Raw genomic sequence first — 12518 nt, 5'->3', positions numbered from 1 at the left:
TTCTTGATTGTACTGATGGTACAACATGCACCCAGCAAGACCCAGGGAGAATCAGTCTGGAATTTGTGTCCAAGCCTCAGGAGTGAGACTTGAACCCATGTCTGTCCAACCAGTAAGGGAACTATGTATAGAGCTATGGGCTGCTTCCTAATGCAGGTTAGGCATGGGCAGACAGTAGTCCCACAGGTACGTTAATTGTACAGGTCCCAAAATAATTGTCAGTTATTTTGATTTTGAACCTATTGCCATAGGTTTGAAACCTTCACAAAGATTTATCTGGCTAACTCGGAGAGGATTTCACAGATCACTAATAGCTATGTGTTCTTTTGACTCTTGAATGGACCTCTTATACAATAAGGATGAACTTTTGATCTCACAATCTACCTCGTCGTGGCCCTTGCACCTTATTGCACTTTCTCTGTAACTGTAACACTATATTCTGCACTCTGTTCTTGCTTTTCCTTTTGTACTACCTCGATGTACTTATATATGGAATGATCTGTCTGGATGGCATGTAAACAAAGCTTTTCACTGTATCTCGTATGTGTCACAATAATAAGCCACTTACCGAGGACATGCATTTAAGGTGAGAGAGGGTAATTTCAAAGGAGATGTGCGGGGCAAGTTCTTTTACACATAGAGAGTGGGGGGTGTCTGGAATACGCTGCCTGGGGTGGTGGTGGAGGCAGATACGATAGAGGCGTTTAAGAGGCTCTTAGATAGGTACGTGAATGTGCAGGAAATGGAGGGACATGGGCATTGTGTAGGCAGAAGGGATTAGTTTAGTTAGGCATTTAATTGCTGGTTTAATTAGTTCAGCACAACATGGTGGGCCGAAGGGCCTGTTCCCATGCTGTCCAGGGCCAGTTATGTTTTCATTCTGCCACAAGATCTGGGTGTTGCTGGCAATGCCGGCATCGATTGCCCATGCCTAATTGCCCTTGAGAAGGTGGTGGTGAGCCACCTTCGTGACCCACTGCAGTCCTTCTGGTGAAGGTGGTCCCCCAGTTGCTATTGTGGAGGGAGTCCCAGGACTTAGTCCCAGTGATGATGAAAGGCTAAAGGGTTTCCAGGTCAGGGAACCTGAAGGGGGTGGTGTTGCGATGTATTTGACGCCCTTGTCCGAAGCAGTGGGAGGTATCATTCTTCAATACAATCTGCATTATACTCACACAGACACCCTCACTAAACAAGACTGTGGTACCATTCCAGATGACATCAGACATTGACTGGCTGTCTATTCTGGCAGGTTTTTCCAGATGAGGAAATATTAAGTAATTTGGGTTTGTACTCAAAACTTCAGAAGAATAAGAAATGATGTCATTGAGTAATTAAAATAAAATCTTAAAGGCATCATTGGGTAAATGCAGGGACAATGATTCCCTGGCTGAGTTGTCTAGAACCAGGGATCAGAGTCTCAAAAAGGGATTCACTATCTACCATCACAGGTGGGTAGGGTTGTAAAGAGAGCTTTTGGCATTTTGGCCTTCATAAATCAGGGCATTGAGTACAGGAGTTGGGATGTTATGTTGAAGTTGTACAAGGCATTAGTGAGGCCGTATTTAGAGTATTGTGGGCAGTTCTGGTCACCTACCTACAGGAAAGGTAGCAATAAGCTTGAAAGAGTATGGAGAAAATTTACACGGATGTTGCCGGGACTTGAGGACCTGAGTTATAGGGAAAGGTTAAATAGGTTCGGACTTTATTCGCTGGAGCACAGGAGGTTGACGGGAGATCTTATAGAGATATACAAAATTATGAGGGGTATAGATACGGTGAATGCATGCAGGCTTTTACCCCTCAGGTTGGGTGAGACTAGAGCTAGAGGACATGGGTTTATGGTGAAAAGTGAAATATTTAAGGGGAATCTGAGGGGAAAGTTCTTCACTCGGAGGGTGGAACGAGCTGCCAGCGGAAGTGGTAGATGTGGGTCAATTGTAACATTTAAGAGAAGTTTGGATAGGTACATGGATGGGAGGGGTTTGAAGGGACATGGTCCGGGTGCAGGTAGATGGGACGGCTGAAGATCAGGTCAGCATGGACTAGTTGGGCTGAAGGGCCTGTTTCTGTGCTGTGGTGCTCTATGACTCCATGACTCTGGGATTCTATGACTACTTCAGGGCTCAGATAGATAAAAAAAAGTCTTCACCCAGAGGATGGTGAATCTTTGGAAGCATCTGCCAAAGAAGGCCATGGAAGCTCACTCACTGTGTATATTAAAGTTTGGGATTGATAGATGTTTAAATATTACAGGAAACTATGGATATAAGGTTACAGAGTCATCGTGTCATACAGTCTGTAAACAGGCCCTTCAGCCCAACTGGTCCATGCCAACCAAATGCCCGTCCAAGCTAGTCCCATTTGCCCGTGTTTGGCCCATCTCCTTCTCAACCTTTGCTGTCCATGTAAACCTTAAATTAGGAGATTAGCGAAGGAATATTTCTATTTAATATCCCTTGTTATTGACTGGTTCACTATCCAGTGAGAGTAACTTTCCACAACTGACCAAGCCTATCCCAGTTTAACCAACACAGCACCAATGAAGGGGCCTCTTGTAATTGGATAGTTGCAACCTAGAACTCGTGGCTGAATGAAGCTGCAAGTAGATTCAATAAAGGAATTATAGAGAGGCCATTCAGTCCACAAGTGCTAGAACTGGATGCATGGTCTCTGCGTGATCCTATTACCAAGGCCGTAAATACAGAGAGGAGAGAAGGAAGAGGTGATGAGAAAGTGGAGTGGGGGACAGGGAGAGTAAGATGGAGGGGGAGAGTGCGTGTGAGAGGGCAGAGGGAGAGGGAGAACGAGAGCGGGGGGAACGAGCATGGGTGGGAGAGAGAGCGAGAGAATGGAGGAGAGTGGTCTGGGGGGGCAATGCGTGATGGCGGATGAGGGACGGTAAAAGGTGAGATAGCATGAAGGAATGGGAAGAGAGAGAGAGAGAGTAAATGAGAGAATGCGAGGGAGACTGAGAGTCAGAGAAGGGGTGAACGTGAGATGGGAAGGAATCAGGGGCAATGAATAGAAGCCCCATGGATCATTAACCCCAGCATAGAATGGATGGGCCAAATGGCCTGTTTTTTGAATGATATGATCCCATGCAGTCCTCTACACTTGGAGTATTGTGTTCAGTTCTGGTCGCCAGGCCATAGAGAGCATGTCATTAAGCTGGAAAGGATGCAGAAAAGATTCACAAGGACATTGCCAGGACTGGAAGGGTTGAGTCTACTTTCTAGGACTTGTTTTCCTCGTAGCCAAGGAGGCTGAGAGATAACCTTATAGAGGTTTATAAACTACTGAGGGGCATAGATAGGGTAGATAGTCAGTCTTTTTCCCAGGGTAGGGGAGTCGAACACGAGGGCATAGGTTTAAGGTGAGAGAGGAAAGATTTAAAAAGGGGCCTGAGGGGCAATCTTTTCACACAGAGGGTGGTGGGGATGTGGAAGGAGCTGCCAGAGGAAGTGGTTGAGGCAGGTAGAATAACAACATTTAAAAGACAGATACATGGATAGGAGGGATATAGGTCAAGTGCAGGCTAATGGGATTAGCTTAGATGGGCATCTTGGTCAGCATGGATGAGGTGGGCTGAAGGGCCTGTTTCCGTGCTGTATGTCTCTTTGATCCTATGATCAATACTTTAATCTCAGTCAAATTTTCCACTGCATGAGGCTGACGGAGGAAAACTCTTCATGTCTTTTCTCCCTTTGTCCCTTTGCTTCTCAACAGTTCTGACGGACAGGCCGCCTCCAATCATTCGGCAGGGTCCGGCCAATCAGACTCTGGGAGTGGACGGGACTGCTCTGCTGAAGTGTCAGGCCACCGGAGAGCCCATCCCTACAGTCAGCTGGCTTAAGGACGGTGTCAGTCTCCTCGGGAAGGACCCCCGGCTATCCCTGCAGGAGCTCGGAAGTCTGCAGATCAAGAGCTTGCGGGTAGGCCCTGCATACTGTCCGTCTCTGTTTACTGAACAACAACAGCAACTTTCATTCATGTAGCACCTCCAATATAGCTGAAAACATCCAGAGGCCCTTCATGGGAAGGCCATCCAATGGGAAATTGCTGCCAAGCCACATAGGGAATCAATAGGACAGGTGACCAAAAGCTCCGTCAACAAGGTAAGTTTTAAGCAGTGCCTCAGAAAAATAGGAGCAAGACCGCAGCTTTCTCTAGGTCCTAAATGTGCAGGGGGTGGAAATCTCCCTTGCCCTGACTCCTGATTGCAGACATAGTTCTTGAAATCCTCAATGATAAACTAAAAACAGATGATGCTGGGAAAGCTCTTGTCAAGCCACATCTGTGGGAGGAGAAGCAGAGTTAACATTTCAGGTTGAAGTCACCAGTTCTGACAAAGAACTTTTGACTTGAAACATTAACTCAGTTTCTCTTCCCACAGATGTGACCTGACCTGCTGAGTATGTCCAGCATTTTCTGTCTTTATTTCAGATTTCCAACATCTGCAGTCTTTGTTTTTGACTTTCCCTGAAAGCCTTGTGTTGGTTGACCGTATCACCACCTCAAGCTCACAGAAATCACTGCAAACCAGTGAACAGGTACAAGAATGATTAAAAAGGCTAATGGAACACTAGCGTTTGCCTCAAGTTAAGATGCAGTTGTACATGGGCAGGCACGGTAGTGTAGCGGTTAGCATAACGCTTTTACAGCGCCAGTGACCTGGGTTCAATTCTGGCTGCCTTCTGTAAGGAGTTTGTACGTTCTCCCCGTGTCTGCATGGGTTTCCTCTGGGTGCTCTGATTTCCTCCCACATTCCAAAGACGTATGGGTTAGGAAGTTGCAGGCATGCTATGACGGCACTGGAAGCATGGCGACACTTGCGGGCTGCCCCCAGAACACTCTACGCAAAAGATGCATTTCACTGTGCGTTTCGATGTACATATGACTAATAAAGATATCTTAAACTAAATTACTGGAAGGATGTGGTAGCAATAGAGAGAGTGCAGAAGAGATTCACCAGGATGTTGCTTGGAATGGACGGCTGGAGTTACAAGGAACGATTGGATAGGTTGGGTTTATTCTCACTGGAACGCAGGAGGCTGAGGGGTGACCTTATAGAGGTTTATAAAATTACCAGAGGCACAGTTAGGGTAGACAGTGACGGTCTTTAATCCCCAGGTGGGGGAGTCTAGAACTAGACGTCACAAGTTTAAGGTGAGAGAGAAGAAATTCAAAGGAGGTCTGAGGGGTAAGTTTTTCACACAGATCTGGTTACCTGGAAGAGGTGGCAGAGGCAGATGCAGTGACAACGTTTAGGTGGTTAGACAGGTGCTTGGATAGGAAAGGCGCAGAGAGATAAGGGCCTATTGCAGGCAAATGAGATTAGCATAGTCTGACATTGCAGTCGACAGGGATGAGGTGGGAGGCAAGGGGGTGTTTCTACGCTGTATGACTCTATGATTCTGTGAAACCTCTGGTGGGATGGTCTGAAGGCCTAACCACTACAGTGCACTTCACCTCAGGAATGATGCACTGGCCTTGGTGGTAGTTGAGGAATAGATTCACGACAGGGATATGGGAGCTTGAGGGTTAAGTTACAAGCATAGGTTGCATTAAATTGGCTTGTATTTCCCGTGAGTACAGAAGATTAAGGGATTATCTAATTGAGGTATTTGAGACGATTAAAGGATTTGATTGGGTAGATCAAGAGAAACCATTTCCTCTGGTGGGGGGAGCCAAGAAGGAGGGGACTAAGTCTTAAAATCAGAGGCAGGTTATTTAGGGTGATGTCAGGAAACAGCTCTTTGCACAAAGAACGGTGGCGTTCTGAAACCCTCTCCCTCCAACAGGTTGTTGAAATGAGAACATTAAGAAACAGGAGCAGCAGGAAGTTTCTTGGTCCCTCCTGTGTGCGTCTGGTCAAAGTCCTGAGCTTGTGTCTCAGTTCTACTTTCCTGTACAATTCCCATAAATCGTGGATCCTTGGAGTCCAAAACTTTATAGATCTCCACTTTGAATATATTCAGTGATTCAGCCACCCCAGCTGTCTGAGGTGTAGAATTCCAAAAGATCACAACCTGAGAGAAGAAACTCCTCCTCATCTTCCATCTTAAGTGGATGACTCCTTATTCAGAATCAGAATCAGGTTTATTATCACTAACTTAGCGTAATGCTTGACAGTGCCAGCAACCCGGGTTTAATTCCAGCCGCTGTCTGCGAGGAGTTTGTATGGTCTCTCCGTGTCTGCGTGGGTTTCCTCCGGGTGCTCCGGTTTCCTCCCACATTCCAAAGACGTACGGGTTAGGAAGTTGTGGCATGTTATGCTGGCACCAGAAGCGTGGCGACACTTGCGGGCTGCCCCCAAGAACACCCTACGCAAAAAGATGTATTGCACTGTGTGTTTCGGTGTACATGTGACTAATAAAGATATCTTTTATCTTACGGCAGTACAGTGCAAAGACATAAAAATTGCTATAAATTACAACATAAATAAATAGTGCCAAAAAAAAGAAAAACAAGGTAGTGTTAAAGGGTTCATGGACGGTCAGAAATCTGACAGCGAAGGGAAAGAAGCTATATCTAAATCATTGAGTATGGGTCTTCATGCTCCTGTACCTCCTTCCCAATGGTAGTAACGAGAAGAGGGCATGTCCTGGATGGTGAGGGTCCTTAGTGATGGACGCTGCCTTCTTGAGGCACCACCTCTTGAAGATGGTGGGGAGGGTTGTGCCCGTGATGGAGCTGGCTGAGTCTACAACCCTCTGCAGCCTCTTGCGGTCCTGTGTGTTGGAGCCTCCCTATCAGGCTGTGTCCCCTTGTATTAGATTTTTCAATGAGGGAAAGCATCTTCTTGGCATCTATCCTGTCAAGGTCCTTCAGGATGTTATATGTTTTAATGGGATTTCCTTTCGTTCTTCTAAACTTCAATGTGTATGGGCCCACGCTGCTGACTCATTCCTCGTAAGTTAACTCGTTCATCCTAAGACTCAAGCCAGTAAACCTTCTCTGATCAAAGAATAAACTGCTGGAGGAACTCAACAGGTCAGGCAGCATCTGTGGAGGCAGAGGCACCCATCATGACACAGGGTCTTGACCTGAAAATCGACCATCCCTTCTCCCCCTACAGATTCTGCTCAACCTGCTGAGTTCCTCTGGCGGTTTATATTTTGCTCCGGATTCGAGCATCTGCTGTCTCTTGTGTCAAGACTCTGCGATCTGACTGCAATACAAGTAAATTCCTTCTTAAATAAGGAGATCAAAACTATACACAACGATCCAGGTCTGATTTCATCAGGACTCTGTATGGTTTCAGAAAGACTTCCCTACTTTTGTACTCCAAGCCTCTTGAATTTGAAGTGAATCTGGGGGTGAGTCAACTTTGAAAATTTCAAAGTTGAGCTTGATATATCTTTGATAGGCAATGGGAGAAGATGCTAAACTGCTGTTGATTATATTGAATGGTGGGATGGGTTTCTGAGTTCCTTTGTTGAGTGTATCCTCAAGTAAATTGTTTGCTTTTGTGTTGTCCCTCTATAATCCTGCATGCCGAGTTCAGGATCAAGAAGATTTGGAGAACCGATCTGAAAGAGAGTTCAACTTTGAATGATTTTCAAGTATGGCCTTGCATCACATTCCGTCATGTACAGCCTTGCCCCAGCCTCTCATCCATATTTTCTCCCAAAACATACCTCTCTTCCCTGGCAAACCTCAAAGCCTTGGTCAGGTGCCAGTTCTTGTTCAATGAATTCCACAGCGAAACCACTTTGGTGAAAGATTGATACAGGCATCAATAAACACTCAAAGAAAAAGTTGTAGTGAACTTTCCCACTGGGAGCTATCCTCAAAGTCTTTTCTTTACATTCCATATACCCAAGGCTGAATTCCTGAAGCAGGATATGTTGTTCATTGAGAAAATTATAAAACTACTGCCTTTTATTTTATCTTTTATAAAAAAAAGTGCAGAGCTCCCAGGAATTGCAGGGTTTAACACTGAAGAAATGAATGCAAAATACTAACCAGCCTAATATGACACACACCCTTGGTTTAAAGCTTCAATATATTTATTTAAACAAATCTCACCCACCCCGGATATTCTCCCTTCTCCCCCTCCCTATCGGGTAGAAGATACAAAAGCCTGAAAGCACGTACCACCAGGCTCAAGGACAGCTTCTATCCCGCTGTTATAAGACTATTGAACGGTTCCCTAGTACGATAAGATGGACTCTTGACCTCACAATCTACCTCATCATGACCTTGCACCTTATTGTCTGCCTGCACTGCACTTTCTCTGTAACTGTGACACTTTACTCTGCATTCTGTTATTGTTTTCCCTTGTACTACCTCAATGAACTGATGTGATGAAATGATCTGTATGGAAGGCATGCAAAACAAAGTTTTTCACTTTACCTCAGTACACGTGACAAGAATAAACCAATTTACCAGTTTACCAATTTCCATGCTCCTTATTGTATCATTCTCTGATCCACCTTGCTGCCCTGACTATAACACTCTGAAAGACCCTACTCCCTTCAATGTAACTATAGACCTTCCACTGCTCATGTAATCCAAATCTTTTAGGTCATAGAATCATGCAGTTCAGCAATGTTATAACCTCAGGGAAGTGGATTACCATGAGTAGTCCTTACTGTATGATATACCCAACACTGCTCACTGTAATAATGGGATATTTACCTTCACTTTACACTGCAAGGTATCCCACGTCCTGTGTAACACACTCTGATTTAATACAGACCTTACTTCAGTACATTCTATTGTACACTGCACTCCCTACTATAACACTGATGAAACTCTCACCCTCACTGTAAGGCTTTCCGATATACCCTGTCACCCCCTTAAGGAGATACTCCCTGATATATTTTACACCCTTTTCTCTTATGTTCCAATAAACACAGCACTATTCATTTTAATACTTTAAGGTCTCTCATACATCTGAGCTTCCCATAATACTCCAATACACCCGTACACTTACTGTACTGTTCTGTAATACATGGTGCACCTCTCATTAAGCACCGTCCTCTTGCAGCGGCCACAGAGTGGATTTACCGGAATAGCCCCAAGAAGGAGAGACATCAGTTGGGTTGATGTTTGGATAGACTGTCCTTATGGCAAAGAGGTTTAAGAAAAGATCCATTAAAGGTTTTCAAAAGTAAGTGGGCTTTCGATTGAGCAGGTGGAGGCAAACAGTTTTCTGTATTAAATGGATGGAGAGATAAAAGAAAGATGTAGATAGGAGGAGGGAGAGGAATAAAGCGAGAAGGTGGGGCCGTGGGAAGAAGGTGGAGGTGAGGGATTGAGAGAGGAGGTGAGGGGAAATGAGAAGGTTGGGATTGAAGGATATGAGGAGAAGTTGGGGTGAGGGATATGGGGAGAAAGAGTTGGCATATGGTAAGATGAGGGTGAGGGACAGGAGGTGGGGGTGAGGGATGTGGAGAGAAGGTGGGGTGAGGGATATGAAGTGGAGTGAAGGATGTGGGGAGATGAGGGTGGGGGATATGGGGAGGTGGGGTGAGGGATATGGGGAGAAGGTGGGGGTGTGAGGGATATAGGGAGAAGGTTTGAAGGATATAGGGAAAAGGTGGGGGTGTGAGGGATATAGGGAGGAGATTTGAGGGAAATGGGGAGGTGGGTGAGGAATATGGGGAGAAGGTGGGGGTGTGAGGGATATAGGGAGCAGGTTTGAGGGATATGGGGAGGTGGGGTGAGGGATATGGGGAGAAGGTGGGTGTGAGGGATATAGGGAGGAGGTTTGAGGGATATGGGGAGGTGGGGTGAGGGATATGGGGAGGTGGGGTGAGGGATATGGGGAGAAGGTGGGGGTGTGATGGATATAGGGGGCAGGTTTGAGGGATATGGGGAGGTGGGGTGGGGGATATGGGGAGAAGGTAGGGGTGAGAGGGATATAGGGAGGAGATTTGAGGGATATGGGGAGGTGGGGTGAGGGATATGGGGAGAAGGTGGGTGTGAGGGATATAGGGAGGAGGTTTGAGGGATATGGGGAGGTGGGGTGAGGGATATGGGGAGAAGGTAGGGGTGAGAGATGTGGTGAGGGGTGAGGGATATGGGGAGAAGCTGGGTGGATGAGGTTGAGGGATTGAGGAGAAGTTGCAGAGTGAGCCAATAGATCAACAAGATCCTTTTCCTTCTTGAGAATTGATATCTGATGCCCAAAGCTCGTTTGCCCTGCTCAGCCAGTGGGTTCACTCGTTCAGCACTGTGAGCAACAGCAGACTAATCTCTCCTGGCTGAATCCGGTACCTCATCGGAATTGAGACAGAGCGATATATAAAAGAAAAAGACTGCCAACAGACGATGCAAAGGATTCAGAAACAGTGATTGAGGAAGATAAGACTACTTTAGGTCCATGAATATCGTCCAACATAAATAACTATAAATCGCCTTTGGACAAAATAGAATTTATTGAAAAATTAATGTCAGCATTGCTTAGGTAAACAATTTAGCCATTCTTGTCATGTTGCAAAGCATGCATGGGTCAGGGGGGTTAATGTGTTTCTGCTGTTGGAGAGGGATTAAACTCGTCGCTTGAACAGTCAGCTCTACCTAGGTCAGCCCCCCAGAGCAGCAGTTGATGCTGGCAGTCAGGAGAATTCCAAGTAGACTTTCTCTGGGACACTGGAAAGCTATCGAAAACCCCTGGGAGGGAGATGGAGGGTCAACACAGGCACCTGAACTCTATACCCTGAAAGGAAAGGAGCCCATTCAGCCCATCACCCCCCCGTGATAGCTCCACAGTCCAAAAGCTTTCCTCGAAGCTTTGCCATTCTTTTTTTCCCCCTTTCAAGAATTTATCCAATTCTGTTTCAAAAGTTATTGCTGAACCCAAGATCAGAACAAATCACTGGGTAAAAAAAAACTTGGTGTGGCCCCGCAGTGTGCTGATTTGTTGTAACACTCTTGATGGACTCTTACAGGTACGTAGCCCATAGAACCTAGAACAGTACAGCCCATTCAGCCCATCAGGTTGTGCCGAACTAATTAAACCACTGACGCCTAATTAAACTAATCCTTTCTGCCTGCACATGGTCCATATCCCTCTAACCCTTTCCCGTCCATGTACCTGTCCAAATGTCTTTTAAATGTTGTAATTGTACCTGCCTCTGCAGCTTCCTTTGGCAGCTCGTTCCATATATGCACCAGCCCTGCATATTCATGTGCCTGAGAGCCTCTTAAACGCCTCTGTCGTATCTGCCTCCTCCACCACCCCTGGCAGCACATTCCAGGCACCCACCACTCTCTGTGTAAAAAGTCTTACCCCGCACATCTCCTTTGAACTTGCCCCCTCTCACCTTAAATGCATGTCCTTCAGTATCAGACATTTCGACCCTGGGAAAAAGATACCAGTTGTCTACCCTGTCTATGCCTCTCATAATGTTATAAACCTCTATCAGGTCTCCCCTCAGCCTCTGCCGCTCCAGAGAAAACAAATCAGCTTTGTCCAACCTCCCCTTATAGCACACGCCCTTTAATCCAGGCAGCATCCTGATGAACCTCTTCTGCACCCTCACCGATGCCTCCACATCCTTCCTATAATGGGGCGACCAGAATTGAATGCAATACTCCAGATGCGGCCAAACCAGAGTTTTATAAAGCTCCAACACACAAAACGCTGGAGGAACTCAGCAGGTCAGGCAGGGCGAAATGTACAGTCAAGGTTTCAGGTCGAGACCCTTCATTTGGGATGGCCAGTATAAACAGGTGAGGAGAAGGCGTGGAGCAGTAGTTCGGGTGGACCTTGCCAGCTCTTGCTCCACCCCTTCCCTCTACCTCTTTATACTGTCTGTCTCCCTTCTGTTTATCAGTCCAGATGAAGGGTCTCGACCCAAAACTTCGACAGTCCATTTCCCTCCAGTATAAAAAGGAGGAGGGAAGTTAAAGTGAAATAACAGAATACAGAATATCGTGTTACAGCTACAGAGAAGGTGCAGTGCAGGTAGACAAATAAAGTGCAAGGGCAATGACGAGGTAGATTGAGAGATCAAGAGTTCATCTTTATTGAAAAGAGGTCCTCTCAAGAGTCTTATAGCAGTGGGATAGAAGTTGTCCTCAAGCCTGGTGGTACGCATTCTCAACTTTTGTATTTTCTTGGAAAGGAGGGGTCCTTGATTATGTTGGCTACTTTCCCGAGGCAGTGGGAAGTGTAGACAGAGTCAATGGAGGGGAGGCTGGTTTTCATGATAGACTGGGGTGTGTCCACAACTCTGCAATTTCTTGCAATCTTGGGGCAGAGCAGTTGCTGTACCAAGCTGTGATGCATCCAGATGGGATGCTTTCTATGGTGCAACTATAAAAATTGGTGAGGGTCAACGGGAACATGCTGAATTTCCTGAACCGCCTGAGGAAGTAGAAGTGCTGGTGCACTTTCTTGGCCTTAGCATCTACGTGGTTGGACCAGAACAACCTATTGGTTTATGTTTACACCTAGGAACTTGAAGTGCTCAACCATTTGCACCCCTGCACTATTGATATATACAGGGGCGTGTGCTCCACTGAGCTCCAGTTTGAGATCCAATGATGATGGAGAAACTCAT

At 46.1% G+C, this 12518-nt stretch overlaps 1 protein-coding gene across 1 annotated transcript in view; it reads left to right on the top strand.

The window, feature by feature from the left end:
* The window catches only part of robo2 (roundabout, axon guidance receptor, homolog 2 (Drosophila)), a 1057792-nt gene that overhangs the window by 911446 nt on the left and 133828 nt on the right, over positions 1-12518 (top strand). Inside the window, exon 10 of the mRNA XM_052015293.1 lies at positions 3727-3932. Within this exon, the coding sequence (XP_051871253.1) occupies positions 3727-3932 (206 nt within the window). The remainder of the gene's footprint in view (positions 1-3726; positions 3933-12518) is intronic.

Source organism: Pristis pectinata, chromosome 4, assembly GCF_009764475.1.
Source record: "Pristis pectinata isolate sPriPec2 chromosome 4, sPriPec2.1.pri, whole genome shotgun sequence".
Classification (NCBI taxonomy): domain Eukaryota; kingdom Metazoa; phylum Chordata; class Chondrichthyes; order Rhinopristiformes; family Pristidae; genus Pristis; species Pristis pectinata.
This window is presented reverse-complemented; position numbering and strand designations above follow the sequence as displayed.